Source organism: Oratosquilla oratoria, chromosome 40, assembly GCF_046742065.1.
Source record: "Oratosquilla oratoria isolate Oo_2021 chromosome 40, ASM4674206v1, whole genome shotgun sequence".
Classification (NCBI taxonomy): Eukaryota; Metazoa; Arthropoda; class Malacostraca; order Stomatopoda; family Squillidae; genus Oratosquilla; species Oratosquilla oratoria.
Window position 1 is genome coordinate 1,558,773 of NC_134816.1, and position 21,811 is coordinate 1,580,583.

The 21,811-nt window shown below is 38.0% G+C and overlaps 1 protein-coding gene across 5 annotated transcripts in view; it reads left to right on the forward strand.

The window, feature by feature from the left end:
- LOC143020618 (major facilitator superfamily domain-containing protein 6-like) overlaps positions 1–21,811 on the forward strand; it is a 71,606-nt gene that overhangs the window by 28,011 nt on the left and 21,784 nt on the right. For 2 of the 5 annotated variants that reach the window (XM_076177068.1, XM_076177070.1), the window contains 4 exons: positions 853–1,007; positions 12,351–12,577; positions 13,647–13,845; positions 13,974–14,160. In XM_076177068.1, the coding sequence (XP_076033183.1) occupies positions 853–1,007; positions 12,351–12,577; positions 13,647–13,845; positions 13,974–14,160 (768 nt within the window). Of the gene's footprint in view, positions 1–852; positions 1,079–12,350; positions 12,578–13,646; positions 13,846–13,973; positions 14,161–21,811 lie in introns of those variants that run through there. The other 3 variants (XM_076177072.1, XM_076177071.1, XM_076177073.1) reach the window with 2 other exon arrangements.

Below are 21,811 nucleotides of genomic sequence, written 5' to 3' on the forward strand. Positions count from 1 at the left end.
CAAGAGGTCATGTGAAAAAAATAAAGGATTAAAAAACAAAGTTCTATATGATTGATTCGGTTTAACGTCACAAGCTATACCCTATCAGGAGGAGGGTAGGACGGTGCATCTTACAGAGGGTTTTGTAGCGTGGAATTTAATTGACCATGCACTTAGTCCAACTTGCCCGTAACAGGGTTCGAACCGCCGTCACCTCGTCATCCGACGCTAGTAGCAATGCTTTAGCCGGTTCGGCCAGCTAGCACCCAAAATATTGTACACAGATATATAAGTACTAGGAGTAGCCTAGAAGAAACCATACATAAACCTAAATCAAAATATGGTAATTGAAGAGTAAGTAGATATAGACCAAGTTGGGCTCGGACATGAATTTGAAGCTCGGTATGATAACTGTAGAGTAAGAGACAAGACTTCGCGAACGTTGCTCCTTTCCAATATGTTACAATAGGGTAAATGCATACACATGTGCTTCTGACATTTTCATCTGTTCTAATGACAAAGCAGATCGCAAACCTCAATTGCAGACTTTTCCGACAAAATATATCGTTAGCAAACTTCATCTTCCTTCCCATTTTGATGATTTTACTTTTCATTAGATTTTTTCTGAAGATGTCTAAGTCTCTCCAACTACCACTCTATATACATCACAATAATAGTAGCAAGTTGTCAAGACGTATATTTAACCAAAATGTAAACAAAAACAATCTCGCAATCCAAAGTAAATAAAAGTAATACAGTTCAAGTCTTCAAATTTTACTGAAAAAATGGAGGGAGGGGGGACACGTGATCACTATATAGACTGAAAAGTCTCCAGTCGGCATGTTTTATCATTGTAACTTTACTTCTCTACAGGAACCATGGCAATGAGTCCCTTCATGACGCTGTACATGAGATCTTTGGGCATCACCAAAGAAGAGCTCGCCTTTATCCTTTCCTTCACACCGATCCTTGGGCTTCTGGTTCCTCCTCTCTCCGGAGTGCTAGCGGACAGAGTCGGCAATTTTAAGGTGTATGTCTGTTTCCTCTGTAAACACTAACTACAAAACAAGAGAAGGGGCTTCCAGTAGAGAAGCTAAAGGTGTGTGAGTTATATGATACACGGTATACAAATCACACGTATACACACGCACACACAAACACACACGTATATACACACACACACAGACGCACACTATATATATATATATATATATATATATATATATATATATATATATATATATATATATATAGTGTGCGTCTGTGTGTGTGTGTATACGAGTATATGAATATATATAGATATACATACATATACATACATGCATACATACATACATACATACATACATACATACATACATACATACATACATACATACATACATACATACATACATACATACACCCTTGCCTGTCTAGAACGAGTCCTCTAGTTCGAAAAGCAGAACACCAGAAAAAGAAGGAGGACGGGACTATTTCCCTCCCAACCCTCCCCGAACCAGACGAGTAGTAGTAGTAGCAGTAGTAGAGAAAACTAAATGTAATGTGGGAGATACGATCTCTACAACATGCTCCATCACTCCTCCCCCCCCCCAAACCCCTGCATGTGTCGTCCATAAAAAGGTTATTAGGAATCATACTGGGCCACTATTATCTGCTGACGGTCAACTTAAATATTCAAATAAAGGAATGTGTGATATTTTAAGCAACTATTTTAGCTCGGTATTCGTAAACAAAACACCTCAAAGTGAACTACAAACTGAAGCCTGTGAAAAGTCTAGGGTGAACTTTCTACGGTAAATATAACAAAATAAAAAATAAAAAGGTGTATAGAAAAACTCAAAGTTATAACGCCAGGCCCTGACTGTTAGTATCTAAGAAACTTAAAGTAAATGAAAAATGAGATTATAGATCCATTAGAAATTATTTTCAAGAAATCCGTCATATCTGGAGATGTCCCAAGAGAATGGAAGCTAGCTAACGTTACTCCCATATTCAAAAAAGGTGACAAAAAAAAAAAAAAAAAGAACTACAGGCCTATAAGCTTGACTTCAATTGTAGGAAAAATGATGGAAACTATCATCAGAGATGCTATCGAGCACAATTTAGAAAGCAGCTGTTTGATAAATGATAGCCAGCATGGATTCAGACAGAAACGTTCTTGCGTGACTAACTTGCTCAAATTCTACAACACAGTAATCTCGAATTATGACAAAATATACAATATAGATTTAATATATCTAGACTTTGCAAAAATTTTTGATACCGTCCCCCACGAAAGACTACTTACTAAATTAGCTTCACACGGAATAACTGGTAGCCTATTAAGTTGGACTAGTAATGGGTTGAATGATAAAAAACAGAGAGTTGTGCTGAATGGCAAAACTTCTAGATGGAAATTTTTTCCGAGTGGAGTTCCTGAGGGTTCCGTTCTTGGGCCACTTCTATTCATAGTAAATATAAATGATATTGTTTCCAAATTTGCTGATGATACACAAAAACGTGCGGAATGGTAGATAATCGCTTAAACCAATTAGATATACAAAAAGATTTAGATAGATTACACAACGGTCTGAAAAGTAGCTAATGAAATTTAAACCAAGTAAATGCAAGGTTATGGACATAGGTAAAAATAGCAGTAAGTACGATTACAAGTTATTTGGAAATTCGTTAACAAAAGTTGATGGTGAAAAAGATCTCGGCGTAATTATCAGTAACGATATCAAATCAACTAATCAGTGAGTTTCAGCTTCTGAGAAAGCAAATAAGATTCTAGAACTGATTGCGCGATCTTTTGGTTTCAAAAGTACATCTCTCATTAACAAGCTATATATATCGTTAGTTCGTCCACATTTGGAATATGCTGTTTCCGTATAGTCACCGAATCTCATTAAAGACATTAGCAGATTGGAAAAAGTACAACGGCGAGCCACATAACTGATTTCATTTATAAAAAAATAAACCATACGAAAATCGACTAAAACATATAAATCTGTTTTCTCTAAAAAGCGTAAACTCAGAGGTGACTTGATACAGATATCTAAGATTGTAAAGGGAATTGACAACATCAAAAGTGACAATTTTTTCACATTGAATGAGAATCCGACAAGAAATAATGGTCTCAAACTGTCAGGAAATAGATTTAATTTGGAAGTGGGTAGAAACAACTTCGCCAACCGTAAAGTTAATGAATGAAATAAACTTCATGCAGACGCATTGTTATGTAGTTCAGTTCAAAGCTTTAAGATTCGTTTAGATAAACACCTAAGCAAGATGCTGTAATGCCTGCCATTTATTTTATAACATTTATTTATTTGTTTGCTATTATTTGTCTGTTTATTATTATTTGCTTGAATTTCATTTATTTTGATATATATGTCAATCTATTATCATTTACTATTTACCTGTTTGTTTATTATATAACTATATCTATGCATTTATTTATTCATTATATTTTGTATGTATGTATGTATTATAATTTCTATTTATTTACTTATTTATCATTATTGTTTTTTTTCGCATCCGACCTAGTTATGAACCAAAAGGTCTCCTGTCGGCATGCTCCTCCTTTGTAATAATTTTTAAGTTGAATATTCCGTCTCTTGTAAACTGTGCTTCATCTGTGAAGATCACAAAGCCGGGAAAGTATTGATTTGCAGTGCACTGCTCCAAGAATCATTGACAAAACTCAATTCGTGCAGGGTAATTTCTTGGTGACAACGACTGTATACGTTGCAGATTATATGGGTACAACTGTTGTTCTCTTGCCAACTGTCGTGTGCTGATTTCAGGAGTATCATTCACAATATCCAGTATCTGCTCTTCTTTCTCAGGTCGTCCTCTGTCGCTATCACGAGGCTTGAATGTCCCATATTCATACAAGTGGCGATGGATATGCACAAATGTTTTCCTATTGGGACATTTTTGGTCTGGGAACCCTTCTTGGTACAGACGACGAGCGTGTATAGCAATACCGTTCGCCAAACCACACACAAAGTGCATAACTGTCATATCCTGATTTGAGTACATGTCCAATAAACATGCACCACTAATCAGTTGTCCAGGAACACTTCACACACAAGAAACAAGAATCAAGTCTTATACGGTTGGTGGGAAAAGCGACCTGATAGGTTGTGTGGTGATGACGAGTACTGCTACAAGTGAAGTGATAGGCTAATTAGCAAGTTATGTGTGGTCGTTTGAGACAAATTTTTTAATTGTTTCTTTTGCTTTTGGTCAGCTTTTGACGTGTACAATTAGTTGTGGATTGCCGCCTACATATCAGTAGATGTTCTTGTGATATGCTTGAACAATGCTCCCAGCTCAGCTAGGTAGATGCGAGTTCCGTTTATTGTAGCACTGGCATCCACGATGTGGCCACCAAAATAGGGACTAGATAGTGTTGAGCGGAATCCTGTGTTACAAGATGCCACATGTCGGGGATAAAGGTATTCTGGTTAGAACGTGTTTTATGTACCTGTAACTTGAAGACCAAGCGCTTCCGGACATATGATATGTTCATAGGAACTATTTTCATTATTTACATATAGAGAACGCAGTCCTGAAGTTATGTCATCTAATTTTGAAACACCCTATCTATCCATCTATCTATCTATCTATACCTTCTCTTACCCCCCTCCACCCCCCAACCCCATCCCCCACCTCTCTTCCACCTCGGACAGGTTACCGCGTTCCTTCGGCGGGCACAGCCATTCGTATATTTAGACCATGTGATTTCTGTATCCCATTGTATCCCCTGAGGACGACTCTTGGACAGGACTCGAAACGTCGGGAATAAATTACGTACTTCTGAGTCTGGTGTCTTCTACGTTTCCAACAATATATATATATATATATATATATATATATCTTTAACCACTCGACCACAGACGATCTAAAAGTGTACTAACTCGTAATCTAACTGATTACCGAGATTGGGGAGGTTGCTAACTGCCACCCATATAACCCCCATTTTTTTACAGTACACCTAATCGCACCAGTGGGAATGGTAAGGACTAGATCGAATCCCCCTCACGCTTCGCCATCGTAACTATTGGAATAATTCGCTAGTGGACAGCGACATCAATCACACAATTTATGACCGTCGCGCAGAGGATTCGAACCACCGCCTATAGACCCAAGAGAGTCCACAGCACACGCCTTTAACCACTCGACCACAGACGATCTAAAAGTGTACTAACTCGTAATCTAACTGATTACCGAGATTGGGGAGGTTGCTAACTGCCACCCATATAACCCCCATTTTTTTACAGTACACCTAATCGCACCAGTGGGAATGGTAAGGACTAGATCGAATCCCCCTCACGCTTCGCCATCGTAACTATTGGAATAATTCGCTAGTGGACAGCGACATCAATCACACAATTTATGACCGTCGCGCAGAGGATTCGAACCACCGCCTATAGACCCAAGAGAGTCCACAGCACACGCCTTTAACCACTCGACCACAGACGATCTAAAAGTGTACTAACTCGTAATCTAACTGATTACCGAGATTGGGGAGGTTGCTAACTGCCACCCATATAACCCCCATTTTTTTTACAGTACACCTAATCGCACCAGTGGGAATGGTAAGGACTAGATCGAATCCCCCTCACGCTTCGCCATCGTAACTATTGGAATAATTCGCTAGTGGACAGCGACATCAATCACACAATTTATGACCGTCGCGCAGAGGATTCGAACCACCGCCTATAGACCCAAGAGAGTCCACAGCACACGCCTTTAACCACTCGACCACAGACGATCTAAAAGTGTACTAACTCGTAATCTAACTGATTACCGAGATTGGGGAGGTTGCTAACTGCCACCCATATAACCCCCATTTTTTTTTTACAGTACACCTAATCGCACCAGTGGGAATGGTAAGGACTAGATCGAATCCCCCTCACGCTTCGCCATCGTAACTATTGGAATAATTCGCTAGTTATATGGGTGGCAGTTAGCAACCTCCCCAATCTCGGTAATCAGTTAGATTACGAGTTAGTACACTTTTAGATCGTCTGTGGTCGAGTGGTTAAAGGCGTGTGCTGTGGACTCTCTTGGGTCTATAGGCGGTGGTTCGAATCCTCTGCGCGACGGTCATAAATTGTGTGATTGATGTCGCTGTCCACTAGCGAATTATTCCAATAGTTACGATGGCGAAGCGTGAGGGGGATTCGATCTAGTCCTTACCATTCCCACTGGTGCGATTAGGTGTACTGTAAAAAAATGGGGGTTATATGGGTGGCAGTTAGCAACCTCCCCAATCTCGGTAATCAGTTAGATTACGAGTTAGTACATATATATACATATATATATATATATATATATATATATATATATATATATATATATATATATATATATATATACATACATATATACAGTATATATATGTATATATATACATATATATATATATATATATATATATATATATATATACATATATATATATATATATTACGTTCTCGGGTGTGCTTTGGATGATAGAGATAGGCGAGAGATAGCTAATGATTGAGTGTTCATCAGTCAGCAATATCAAACCGGTTTGGCGCGTCAAGGGGATGCTAGTGTACCACAAGATGTAACAACAAAAAAGAAGCTAGGACAATTGACTGGATTTGACGAGTTCTTCCTTCATGAATAAATAATCACTAGACTGGCTTCTTCAAAGATTGGTAACCAAAAATGAAATAACATTCATTTATAAGCCGTAAGGTATAAATAAACCAATCTCGTATACCTTCGTTCCAATGCAGCAACAACACAACTATACATCGTCATTTCTTAACAGCCATAAACATAAATCTTATGCTAAATGTCACTGACCTTAACTAATACATTTTATGTGAAATATTAATTTCCTTAACTAGTACATCCTAAGCTAAATATTACTTTCCCTAACTAATACATCCCAAGCTAAATATCACACTTGAGAGATCCTAGAATGATAATAGTCATGGTTGACATTATACACTAGTACATACTACCTAATGACAGAACCGAGGTAGGTATAGGGCAACGGGCAGCAATGCGAGGCATTGGAGACAGGATGGGGGCGGGGGTACCCCGTGAGTTTGATTTGTTTCAGAACTGGAGCGAGAGAGGCCCCAACTATCACGACCCGAGTGATGAAAATTCCTGTAGTGCTTCCACCGGTTGGATTACAGGTCAAAACCTGTAGATCCGGCATAGGGATGAGCGCTCCTATTCCTGTCCTTCAAGATGCAACTTGAAAGGAACGGTTTGTTCATAGGAATTATTTCCATTATTTAGACATAGAGAACCCAGTCTTGAAGTTGTCATCTAATGTTGAATTACTCTACACACACACACACACACACACACACACACACACACACACACACACATACATATTATTGATGACGAAATGAGAAATGTTTTTAACATTGGGCTAAAATTAAAATACCCTAAACAATTCCTTAATATTGCTTACAATTTTGCAAGGAAATAATTTCTAACTCCTCAGCCAAAATATCCTTTTAGTTATTATAATGTTTTAATTTTGCCATTTGAAAAAAAATATATATATGTGTTACAGAATTATTAAAAAGATTTAACGTAAAGGTAGTTTTTAAAAATGATAGTACAGTAAAACATATGCTCATCAATAATAGTATTGAAGTTAAAAAAGGATGCATTTACAAAATTCCTTGCAAAATGTGTAATCAATTTTACATAGGTTAAACTGCCAAACCCTTAAACATTAGAATTGAACAACACAAGAAAAATGTTAGGGATGGCAATAATTCCAGTGGAATCTTTAAGCATATTGAATTGAATAATCATCCAATTGATTGGGGAATGCCCATGCAATCTATTATACTAACAACATAATAGTAAGAAACTTAATAGAGTGTAGTATGATCCATACCACCAGTGATCAAAATACCAACATACACAAGGGCTTATATAAACTTGACAATTTTATCTGTCAAGAAATAAGCAAAATAATATCAGGGAAAATGTAACCCTGCGACTGCGACCTAATATCGCCCTACCCTCATTAGCGGACGCATTGACCCTTGAGACCTTACAGCCCGCCTTCCAGGGGGTAAATTGTTCTCTACCCTTTCGTAAACTGTCCTTGTTCCTTTTTCATGTATATATGATCTACATATTTCTATTAACTATATACTTTTGCACTGAAGATGTAATATACGAAAGCGCTCTGCTTCGTTGGTTTCTTTTTCCAAGTGGTTACTTTGCATATATATATATATATATATATATATATATATATATATATATTTGTGTGTGTGTGTGTGTGTGTGTGTGTGTGTGTGTGTGTGTGTGTGTGTGTGTGTGTGTGTGTGTGTGTGTGTGTGTGTGTGTGTGTGTGTGTGTGTGTGTGTGTGTGTGTGTTTACATATCCATATATAGATAGATAGGTAGGACAAAATGTCGCAATGGGATATAATGACAGTGGAGGACAAAAGATCACGATGGGAAGTAACGATAAAGGAGAACAAAATATCACGATAGGATGTAATGATAATGGAGGAGAAAATATCACGGTAGGATATAATGTCATTGAAGGCCAAAATGTAATTTTAGGAAGGGATACCGGACAGAATGTCAATGAAGGCCAAAATATCATGATAGGATGTAATATCGCTAGAGGACGATATGACACATTAGGATGTAATGTCTTAGGACAAAATGTCACAATGGGATGTAATGACAGTGGAGGACAAAAGATCACGATGGGAAATAATGATAGTGGAGAACAAAATATCACGATAGGATGTAATGATAATGGAGGAGAAAATATCACGGTAGGATATAATGTCAGTGAAGAACAAAATATAATTTTAGGAAGAGATACCGGACAGAATGTCAATGAAGGCCAAAATATCAAGATAGGATGTAATGACAGTGGAAGACAAAAGATCACGATGGGATGTAATTATAGTGGAGGAAAAAATATCACGGTAGGATATAATGTCACTGGAGGACAAAATATAATTCAAGAAAGGGATGCCGGACATAATGTCACTGAACGACGGGAGGCCGGCGTGAATCACGGTGACGTAGGGGGACAAAATGTACAAAATAGATCGGATGACCGTAATCGACCAGATGTCCGTGATGGGGGAAATGTTAATTTTGATAGGAGAAATGTTAATGAGGCATTGAATGTCAATGAAGGACCAAATAATAATAATATAGAGCAAGGCATAAATAAAAAACAAAATGATAATATAAGACATGATATTGAAACTCAAAATGTGTCAAAAAGAAATAATCAGGAGTTTCTTAAAACTATGTACTTTAATGCTCGTAGTATTAGGAACAAATTTCAAGAAATACAGGCGTATGTCAAAAGCGAAAATCTCGATATGATAGGAATAACTGAGACATGGTTAAATGGTACAGAGTTCGAAGCTGAATTTAATATTGCGGGATTTAAACACTTTCATCAGGATAGAAACCACAAGAAAGGTGGGGGTGTTCTATTGTACGTTAAAAACAATGTTCATGCTTGTGTTTTAGAGAAAGTGAAACAGGATGCATATGACAGTTTGTGGGTTGAGTTAACCCAAACAAATGGACAAAAAATGAATATAGGTGTAATATATAGGCCAAAGACATTATCATTAGCAGACGACAAACTGTTATTTCAAGAACTGTCTAGTTTCTGCAACCGGGATTTATTGATAATGGGTGATTTCAATTTTACTGACATTGATTGGATGACCCTTGAACATGGCCATATAGGTAGTCGCTTGATTGATTTTCTTGGTGACAATTACTTAATTCAGCATGTAAAAGAGCCCACAAGATATGGAAACTTACTCGATTTATTGATCACTAGCCGCGAAAGCATGGCAACTGATGTAGAAGTCGGTGAATCTGTTGCAAATAGCGATCACAACTTAGTCAGATTCAAACTCCTAAACAATTTTAGAATAGATACTTGTGCTTCTAAAATACCCGATTTCAGTAAAGCTCAGTTCATAGAACTACGTCAGGAGCTTCAGCTTACAGATTGGGAGGAAAAATTAAACGAAAGGCCTGTAGATCAGATGTGGGAAATATTTCAAAATACGCTCACTAAGATGATTCAAACTTACATTCCTTTTAAGGACAGACGTCCCCCAAATCAGGCTCGCCCAAAGTGGCTCGACAAAGAAACTGAAAAAAGTATTGCTAAAAAGAGACAGGCTTATAAGAAATATAAGTGCTCGGGTGCATCTAATGACTATGAAAGTTATGTATCAATACAGAGAGATTTAAAAAAGACAATAAGAAAAAGAAAACGACAATACGAAATGAACATCGCTGAGAAATCCAAAGAGAATCCCAAAGAATTCTATAGTTACATTAGAGATAAAAAGGTTGTTAGGAATCACATTGGTCCACTATTATCTGCTGACGGTCAACTTGAATATTCAAATGAAGGAATGTGTAATCTCTTAAACAATTATTTTAGCTCGGTATTCGTAAACGAAACACCTCAAAGTGAATTCCAAACTGAAACCTGTGAAAAGTCTGGGGTAAACTTACTCACTACGGTAAATATAACAAAAGAAACAATTAAAAGGTGTATAGACAAACTCAAAGTTAATAAAACACCAGGGCCTGACGGTTGGCATCCAAGAATCTTAAAGGAAATGAAAAATGAGATTGTTGTTCCATTAGAAATTATTTTCAAGAAATCCATCATATCCGGAGATGTCCCAAGAGAATGGAAGCTAGCTAACGTTACTCCCATATTCAAAAAAGGTGACAAAAAGAAACCAAATAACTATAGGCCTATTAGTTTGACTTCGATCGTAGGAAAAATAATGGAAACTATCATCAGAGATGCTATCGAATATCATTTAGAAAGTAACCGTTTGATAAATGATAGCCAACATGGTTTCAGACGGAAACGTTCTTGCGTGACTAACTTACTCGAATTCTACAACACAGTTGTCTCGAATTATGACAAAAGAAACAATATAGATTTAATATATCTAGACTTTGCAAAAGCTTTTGATACCGTCCCACACGAAAGACTACTTACTAAATTAGCTTTGCATGGAATAAGTGGTAGCCTATTAGGTTGGACTAGTAATTGGTTGAAAGGTCGAAAACAGAGAGTTGTTTTAAATGGAAAAACTTCTGGATGGAAAAGTGTTGCAAGTGGAGTTCCTCAGGGTTCCGTTCTTGGGCCACTTCTATTCATAGTATATATAAATGATATAGACCATGGACTAAAATCTACTGTTTCCAAATTTGCTGATGATACAAAACTGTGCGGAGTGGCAAATGATCACTCAAACCAATTAGATATTCAAGAAGATTTAGATAAATTACAGCAATGGTCTGAAAAGTGGCTAATGAAATTTAACACAAGTAAATGCAAGGTAATGCACATAGGTAAAAATAACAGCAAGTACGATTACAAGTTATTTGGAAATTCGTTAACAAAAGTGGATAGTGAAAAAGATCTCGGCGTAATTATCAGTAACGACCTCAAATCATCCAAGCAGTGTATTTCAGCCTCTGAGAAAGCAAATAAGATTCTGGGATTGATTGCGCGATCTTTTGATTTCAAAAGTCCATCACTCATTAACAAGCTATATAAATCGTTAGTTCGTCCACATTTGGAATATGCTGTTTCCGTATGGTCACCGAATCTCATTAAAGACATTGACAGACTGGAAAAAGTACAACGGCGAGCCACAAAACTGATTCCAAATATCAAAAATAAATCATGCGAAAATCGACTTAAGCACATGAATCTGTTTTCCCTAAAAAAGCGTAGACTCAGAGGTGACTTGATACAGGTCTTTAAGATTTTAAAGGGAATTGACAACATCAAAAGTGACCAAATTTTCACATTGAATGAGAATCAGACAAGAAACAATGGTCTCAAACTGTCCGGAAATATATTCAATTTGGAAGTAGGTAGAAACAACTTTGCCAACCGTGTAGTTAATGAATGGAATAAACTTCCTGCACAGGTAGTGCAATGTAGTTCAGTTCGAAGCTTTAAGAATCATTTAGATAAATACCTAAGTAAGATGCTGTAATTATTATAATTTATGTTATATTATTTGTTTTTGTTTTGTTATAATTTGTCTGTCTGATTTTCATTTATTATTAGTTATATGTCAATTTATTATAATTTACTATTTACCTGTTTGTTTGTTATTCAACTATACCAATGCATTTATTTATGTATTTTAATTGTTATTTACATTGTTATAGTTTTAATTTATTATTAATATGATTTTTTTTTTTTTCATCCGACCTAGATATGGATCAAAAGGTCTCCTGTCGGCATGCTTTGCCATTGCCATTGTAATGTGTGTGTATTCGTAATACAAAGATCTGATACATTCTTTGGCCAGGTCTTCTTGTCCACTATGATGATGTCTGCAGGGATTTCTGGTACACTTTATCTGGCAGTTCCCCAAGCTCGTATTACTCATAAGATGCCTGACCTCCTGCCCTTCAACACCATTTGTTCCTCGGCTAACCCTTCATTAAAGTTGATCCTGGAGCAGCCATATGAGTGTAGTCTTGAAAAGGATAGAAAGGAAGTTCTGGTAACTCTGCAGCACTGCCAGTCTTGTGGGTGAGTAATTAATATCGTAGCATAATTTTGATACAATTGTAACTCAGTATTTTATTTACTTCTTCTATACGGAGTGGCATTTGCACTTTGGGATACTGCAAGACTATAGTCAATTTCCTTGTCATTATTTTATCACGCAAGGGGGTTGAATCTGTGACAAGAACTTCAGCTCAGTGTAGGGACACGGTTAGGTAAAAACTAACAATAATTCAAATGTGGGAAATATGTCAAAATGCATTGAGGTGGTTTCATTTAAGGAAAGAGGTCCATCAAATTAATTTCATCAGAACAGGCTTGATAGAAAACTGGAAAGCAATGTGAAGAAACTAATAATATATTTGACCACTCTACTTCTCTTAATAATTATTTTCAATAAGAGATACAGGACACTTAATAATTATCATAGCTGCATAATAACCGAAGGAGATTGAAAAAGACCAGGAATAAGTGACGGATCGACATGAAAACTGCAAAATAAATATTTAAAAAGTCTCAAGCAGCTACTTATGTTCAGCAGTCATAAATGAAACACCTAAAAGAGAAGTATTATTGTCATTTTTTAAGTAGAATCTCATTTTTGTTAATATGACCAAGGAAAACATTGGAAAATATGTAAAAAAAAAAAAAAATAGCGGAAAAAGAAGAAAACAGATAGAAACAGAGCCTGATGGTTGCCTTCCAATGAATTGTCCATAGAAACCTTATACTTCCCAGTGAGTTTACACCCACCCCCCTTTTTATTTTATTTTAGAAAAACAGTCAACGGAGACCTCGATCTTAGCACAATATTCTTATTCCAGTTAAAAGTATAATTTTTTCTCTCTTTCGTTTCCCCAATAAAGATTAACCACAAATTGATTGTCCACGGGAAATTTATTCTTCATGTGTATTTTTTATTTACATTAATTCTCTCTCTCTCTCTCTCTCTCTCTCTCTCTCTCTCTCTCTCTCTCTCTCTCTCTCTCTCTCTCTCTCTCTCTCTCTCTCTCTCTCTCTCTCTCTTTCTTTCTCTCTTTCTCACTCCCCCTCTCTCTTTCTCTCACCACTTTTCAAACTATTTTGCTTACAGATCAACCACTGGAGAAATATACCGAGAAAACTCAGACTCCAGAGGATATCTTCAGACTCCATTGACTCTAAAGAACATAAAGAACATAAACTACACAGTGTCTATTGTTGTCATGTCAAATAAAGAAGGCATTGAAGAGGACAAGAATAACAATTTGGATTTTCTTGAATCAAACCCCTCCATATGTTCAACCCTGTTTGTAAGTACTTCGTCGTTCGATCATATCCTTAAATCTTCAATTAAACAAAATTATCTGGCGTCAGTAAAAAAATACAAATCATGCCACTCAAACTGAGGCATAACAATTTTTACTTTTGGGGTTTACAGGACCCTTCTGTGACTCATTCAACATCGAGGGATAAGAACTACGCCCCTCATGTCCCTTGTTTCACATGTCGGTTGACAGCCAATCGGACGGCACTATGTCGGAACAAGGACACTGTCGAGGACATCAATCCAAGCGCCACCTTTGTCATTTACCTATTAATTAGGTTCATACACGTCACCCTCATATGTAAGTTTAGTGCAGTATATGTGTTCAAAAACACACGTAAACACACACGCACACACACACACACACACACACACACACACACACACACACACACACACACACACACACACACACACACACACACACACACACACACACACACACACACACACAAAATTGGGGCAAGAGAAACATGAGGACACGAAAAAACAAAACTCAAAAAGGATAGTTATAAAAAAAATGACAAAAAGTTTTCCACACAGAGTAGTAGACATCTGGAACAAACTAGATAAAACAATAGTATGTGCAAAAACCATACACGAATTTAAGAGTGAACTTGACAGTGTGAGATACAAAGACGGGACACCACGAGCATAGCTCCCCTTCCCGTAAATACAACTAGGTACACACACACACACACACACACACACACACACACACACACACACACACACACACACACACACACACACACACACACACACACACACACACACACACACACACACACACACACACACACACACACACACACAACCTCGTGGCGTGGTTAGAGTTCTCGCCTGCCACTACGGCGGTCCGGGTTCGAATCCCGCTGAGGGCTGAAGTTATTTCAGTATCGCTGCACTGCGGGTTGTTACTCCAACTCTCGTGGGCGGGGAGTTGGATGTGTGTGTGCGTGTGAGGTCACAGTATTTATTACCCATAGATCGGTCATACGAATTCTGAGCTCTTATTCGGGAGATTAATAAATGTCGATCACGAGTCCAACACGTGATCCAAGACCATGGTGAATCACACGCACACACACACACACTCACACACACACACACACACACACACACACACACACACACACACACACACACACACACACACACACACACACACACACACACACACACACACACACACACACACACACACAAGGCTACAAAAATAAATATGATAATAGGTGAGATTACAACTGAGTTAAAACAATTGAGACGCTTGCCTCTTATGAGTCAAAGTTTCATGAATTAGAATAAAAGCTTGAACAAGAAAAAAAAATGTAAACATGATTCAGCAAACTGAAATTCATGAATTCAAAGAGGAAAACAAGATTTTGAGAAATGAGAAAATAATTATTTCAATACTATAAAAGGAAGTGGGGGCTAAGATCAAATCAAACAATTTTAAGTTTAGTGGATTGTTGAATGATCGGTAAAGGTGGCTACCTGGTTAACAGAAGAATAAAGTAACCTTTAAATAGATTATGGAACAACAGAAAAGAGAAGCCATGATGAGCTAGAGGTAGTAGTGACAGTTATAAAAAAATGAGAATCTGTTGTCAAAGATGTAGTCGATATGACAAGATGTGTCATGATTCTTGGCTGGTGGAAAGAACACATTAGTTCATAGAATGAGTCAGGAATATGATATATAAAATGCTTAAGAAATAATTTTCATGTTTATAGGAAACACCTTAGATATAACTTATCAGACTGATGACGTGTTTAGGTTAGGTCAGTATAGGAGGAATAGCTTACGTTCAGTGAAAAAATGCAAGGTAATGCAAAGAAAGTAATCAACAAGTCTTGGAAGCTAGCGCAATTTACTTTTTTTTAGATGCAGCTGGAGGTGTGCAAAGACATGGAAAGTGTAAAGGATTTTTTTTTTGTTTTGTTTTTTCTGGAGAGTTCTCAACCAGAACGTGAGGAAATGGTTTCGAAAAGTACAGGAGGACAATATAGCACAGGAAACTACAAGAATTCTAAAAGCAGTCTATGCTAACGTGGATGGTTTGCTACCAGCCAGTTTAGATGGATGTAAATACTGATAGAAAATGACATTGATATTTTGTGCTTAAAAGAGACCAAACTCCCTTTTTTCATCTTTATCTGAGGAATAATAGATGCGCATATGCAGAAGAGGCAGAGATATGACTTAGGGTAAATGGAAAAAGTGAAAAACTATTTATAGAAAGAAAGTTTACACACGAGCCGAAATTGTATATACAAAAATCCGTAAGGAAGAGGAAAGAAATATTGATGGGGAGTATCATAGATAAATACAAGGATGAACCAAAACTGTTTTACATACATACATATACCAAAGGCTTTTCCCCATTACACGGGGGGGTAGCCAAAAAGAAAAAGGCATAGAAATCACTCCCACCCATTTCATTTCCCATATATTCCACTCCCCTCCACCCTCCTCCCTCCCTCCTATCTTGGCACCTCGTGGACACTGCCCTGGGTCAGAAGCAGTGTCGCAAGACACAGTACATCCACAGCAAGGCTGCTTCATAAATTCGGCGACCCCCCCTCTCCGTCCCCTCATGCAGTAAAGGAGAAGATGGGGAGAAATCCCTTCTGGCTGCGTCAATTTTTTTCTCATACATACTTCCTCATCCCCCATCTCTCACCCACACCCCCTCATGCATCACAGCCTCATCTATACACAACCCTTCTCCATTCTCCCCTATCTTCTGTCCTCTCCCGTCCTTCCTCTACAGACATTCCTCTCTTTTGTAAAGCCCCTTTCACCCCATCCATCCATCTCATCCTAGGACGCCCCCTCATACTCCTTCCAGCTCCGCCTTCCACACTTCTTTTACTAATCTTTCTTCACTCATTCTTTCCATGTGTCCGAACCATCCTTATACTCTTTCATCCACCCTATCTCCCAGCCCCCGTTCCACCTCTGTTCTCCTCCTCACCTCCTCAATTCTCACACTATCTAGCCTTGTAACCCCTATCATACTTCTCAGACATTTCATCCCAAACACATTCAAACTCCTTCTCTCTTCTTCTCTCATGTTCCATGTTTCTGCCCCGTACATTGCTGTTGGCACAATCATTCCTTCATATAACCTCCTCTTAGCATCCATTCCCAGATGTCTATTTCTCATTACACTTTTTAATCCACCAAGGTATTTACTCGCTTCTCTCAATCTACATTCTACCTCCACCCCCACTCCTCCCTTTCCTGTCACATTCGCACCCAAGTATCTGAAACTATCCATTTCCTCCAGTCTTTCACCCTTAATGCTCACTTCCAGCCTACTGTCACTCTCTCCCCTTGTACATTTCATCACCTTACTTTTGCCGACATTTATCTTCAGCTTCCTTCTTTCACACACCTTCTCAAACTCTGTTACTAACTTCCTCAATCCCTCCTTTGATCCTGTTACAAGCGCAGTGTCGTCAGCAAACAACAGCTGTATCACCTCCCACTTTTCTCCATTTTCTTTAATCATCTCCAGCCCCTGACCCACTACCCTTGCATTCACCTCTCGCACCACTCCACCCACAAAAAGATTGAACAGCCAGGGCGACATAGCACACCCCTGACGAAGTCCCACCTTTACCTCAAACCATTCAATCTCTCATTTCTAATCCTAACGCAAGCTCTACTACTCTCATAAAAACTCTTGACTGGTCTTAACAGCTTTCCTCCTATACCATATATCTGCAGTACCTTCCACAGTGCCTTCCTGTCTACCCTGTCGTAAGCCTTTTCCAGATCCATAAAAGCCCTAAAAAACATCCTTACCTTTTCCTATAGCTTTTTCACATATCTGTCTTACCACAAAGATCTGATCTACACATCCCCTATCTGTCCTAAAACCACACTGTTCCTCACCAATTACTCCCTCTGTTCCTCTCCTAATCCTCTCAGTCAAGACCCTCCCATAAGCCTTCCTAACTACACTCAACAAGCTGATCCCTCTGTAACTACTACACTCACACTTGTCCCCCTTTCCTCTGTAAAGCGGAACTTTACAGGCACTCCTTCAATCCTCCGGCACTCTGCCCTCTCTTAAACAAACATTAAATAACCTCACCAGCCAGTCCACCATAACTGTACCTCCTTTCTTCAGACATTCTACATGGCATCCATCTAACCCAAGGGCCTTACCTCTCTCATCATCTTAACAGCTGCTTTCACTTCATCCTTCCCTATTTCTCCTCCATTTTCCTCACTCGTCACTCTCATTTTCTTAGCGCTTCCCACTGCATCTACCTTTCCCTCCCTATCCTCCTTTACATTTAGCAACTCCCTAAAAAGACTCTGCCCACGTTCCTCTCACTGCCTTCTCTTCCATTATCATCTCTCTATCTGCACCTCTTATCTTTTCTTCTCTACTTGATTCGCCTCCTCTTTCTCTTTTTATTTCCTTCCACAACATCTTTTCATTACTTTCAAAATTTTCTGTCATACTCTTTCCCCATTTCATATCTCCTCTCCTCTTTGCTTCCTTTATCTTATGCTTAACTTCCTTTCTCTTTACTTTGTACCTCTCATACGATTCCCTCGTCCTAATTTGTAGCCAATCTATGAATGCCTGCTTCTTCTCTTCTACACCCTTCTTTGCTTCCTCATCCCACCACTCACTACCCTACCTTCTATTTCCTCCCGCCCTCCTTGATCTACACACCATCTTTGCACACCTTATGACTCCCTCCTTGAACCATCCCATTCCTCCTCCACTCCTAGTTCTCCTCTATCCTTTACTCTCTCCCACTCCTCTCTCAACTTCTTCTTATACTCATTCTCCTTTTTTTCCTCATTTAAGCAGTTCACTCTAAGTACCTCCCTACCTTCAGCCCTTTTCCTCTTTCTCCACCTATTCTCCACTCTCAATTTACCTTCCACCAGGAAATGATCTGATATTCCCCCACTCTCTCCCCTTAGAACATGTACATCCTTAACTCTTCCCACCATACTCCTGGTCACCACTATATAGTCCATTAATGCTCTATCTGCCACCCTTCCATCTACCATCCTCTCCCATGTGTACTTATGCTTGGCTTTCTTCTTAAACACTGTATTTACTATCATCAACTCTCTTTCAAGACACATCTCCACCATCAATTCTACACTACGATTTTTACCTGGAACTCCATACTTCCCAATCACTCCGTCAATTGGTTCATTTTCTACCCTAGCATTCAGGTCTCCCAATACAACTACATTGACATTTCTCCCTAATCCCTCTATGCTCTCATTTATATCTACCCAAAAAGCCTCCCTTTCCTCTACGCTCTTCTCACTACCAGGCCCATACGCACTTAAAAACCCACCTCTCCTTTCCCAGCTTCACCTTCATCCACATCAACCTTGATGACACCTCCTTCCACTCCACTACCCGTCTTACTTATCTCTTCATTTACTAGTATAGCCAACCCTTCTCTCCCTCGTCCCCTCTTCACTCCTGAGTACCTCCCAGCTACACTCCCAAACTCACAGTAGCCCTTTCCTTTCATTTTAGTTTCACTCAAAGCCAGTACATCCATCTTTCTTCTCACAAACATACTGCCTATCTCTTCCCTTTTACTCTCATTTGTACCACACCCACGCACATTAAAAGATCCAAACCTTAGGGCACTGGTTGGAAAACTCCCAGACCCTCTTATGCCTTTACTTTCTTTTTTAGGAATGTCCCCTTATGGGGCTACAGGTAGTAGGACTCCTAATCCCATCCCCCGTCCCTTTTTTGTCGCCTTTTACGACTCAAGTGGAAATACTTGGTGGCAGTATTCTTTTGCCCCCACCACAGGGTAGGTAGGCAAAAAAAGGAAATGAATATTCAGAGAAATGGTACAGGACAGTAACAAGGGGTTGGGGGACAGCATAACGGAGGGACAGTTGTAGTATAAAAGTGTCATAATTTCTCTATGTACAAAGTTTTCCTCTATCACAGAGAAAATGATGTGTGGCTCTGCTCCTTAGGGGCACCCCATATAAGCCCTAAAGTATAATCTGTATGCTACTTTGCCACAATAACATGCAGCCAATACCCCAGATTCATATTACAGGAAGGAAAACATTAAGCTGATAGTGGATGATGAAGTTTTTGAGGATGTTTCAACTCAGGCAGAAATAATGAATTAAATTTTTCAAACTTTCTTCAGAAAGAAGATTTTTCTTTAGTAGAAAAAGAGGTGATCAGTATTTTGGGTTAAGGAAACATAAATACACAAGTGAGTGAAGTGCTCAATCTTTTGTGACCATTGGATAAGAAAAAAGTTTCAAGATCTAATGAGATTTCAAATTGGATACTCAAACAAAGGAGTAAACAACTGGCGGAAAAGATCCATGAAAACTATTGTGTTCATTTAAAGAAGGAATAGTGCCACAGGATTAAAAAAAGGCAAATACGGTGTCAATTCTAAAAGTGGAAATAAGAAGGAATTATTGAACTGCAGGCCACTGTATCTGACTAGCACAATTGTGAATTTATGTAAAAGGATTGTGAAAGATCTATGGGTAAAATATCTTAAAGAGATTAATATTCTGCCATAGTCAATTTGTTTTTAGATCTGGATGATAATGTGCCCCAAACCTGTTAAGTTTTTACTCAAGAGTGTATTGCAAGAGATGGAGCACTGGGTGGACTGTGTGTACCTCGATCAGACGACTTCTATGGAAACTGTAACATACTGGATGACTAAAAGGTAAGCTACTCGAATGGATGAAGAGGACTCACAGCTGATACAAAGATATTTAGACACTACAGTATATTTCCATAGATCCAAAATTGGACAATTTATTCTAACACTAAGAAAAGCAGAGTATTGGAAAGGAAAAATAGCTCAAAATAACCATCTTTATATTATTCCATGAGAAAGTTAGTGCTGATAAAATATGACCTGTCACTGGAAAAACACATCAGTAATATTGGGGGAGAGATATATAGATTGCTTTAGGACATTAAAATAGCTTTTCGTTATATGGATGAAAAGGCAACGAAAAAAAAGTAATAATAAACGATAATATAATCTGTCCAAAATGCATATCTTTAATTCATCACACAGAATTAAAGATGCAAGATCGAGAAGATACAAAGGAAAAATGGAGCTGTCGACATTGAAAGATCAAGGAGAAAGAGGTGAATTGATTATAGTGTTTGGGTCACTAAATGAGATAGCCTTCATTAATAAAAGACCTCTCCATTAGGGGTGGGAGGGCCTTAAGAGGTCACGAGAACAAATTGAAAAAAAAAATCCATACAGATTCATTGATATTTGGAATAGCTTAGGTTATATTACCTAAGCAGTAACAATACATAAACTTGAATATAGGAATGGTGATCGGAGAATAAGGAGATATATCTCAAATTTGACCAATATATGAATTTGCAGCTGTGTATTGGAGAGTAAGAGGCATAACCTTACGAACATTGTTCCATCCCTATATACCACAATAAGGTAGCGCGCGCACACACAAACAAAAGAGAAACTGAATATTTAAAAAAGTAGCAGTGAAACATCAAAGGATGATAAGACAAAAATAGAAAATGAATCAAATGAGAATGAGTGTTACAAAGTCAAATGAGTGGAATGATAAAAAATGTAAAGAAACAAAGAATGAAGAACAGGTAAATGTAAGAATGTTATGAAAGTATTAATTGATGGAGAAGTACTCGTTAAGGAGTTAGATCGAATTGTGTAATATATTTTAGCGGAAAAAAGGAACAGATCATATCAAGAATTAAAAGAAATTTATTAGGAGCAGAGATATTGTCAATATTGATAGATAATGGCTTTGCACAAGAAGAGATTAAAGACCTATTTTTATTAGGTATGTGAATTTTTTAACTCCACTGTGAATTAGATGATAAGAATATAATAGACACTCAGAGACAAATACAAGCTATGTTTGGATAAGAAGGTACACAATAAGA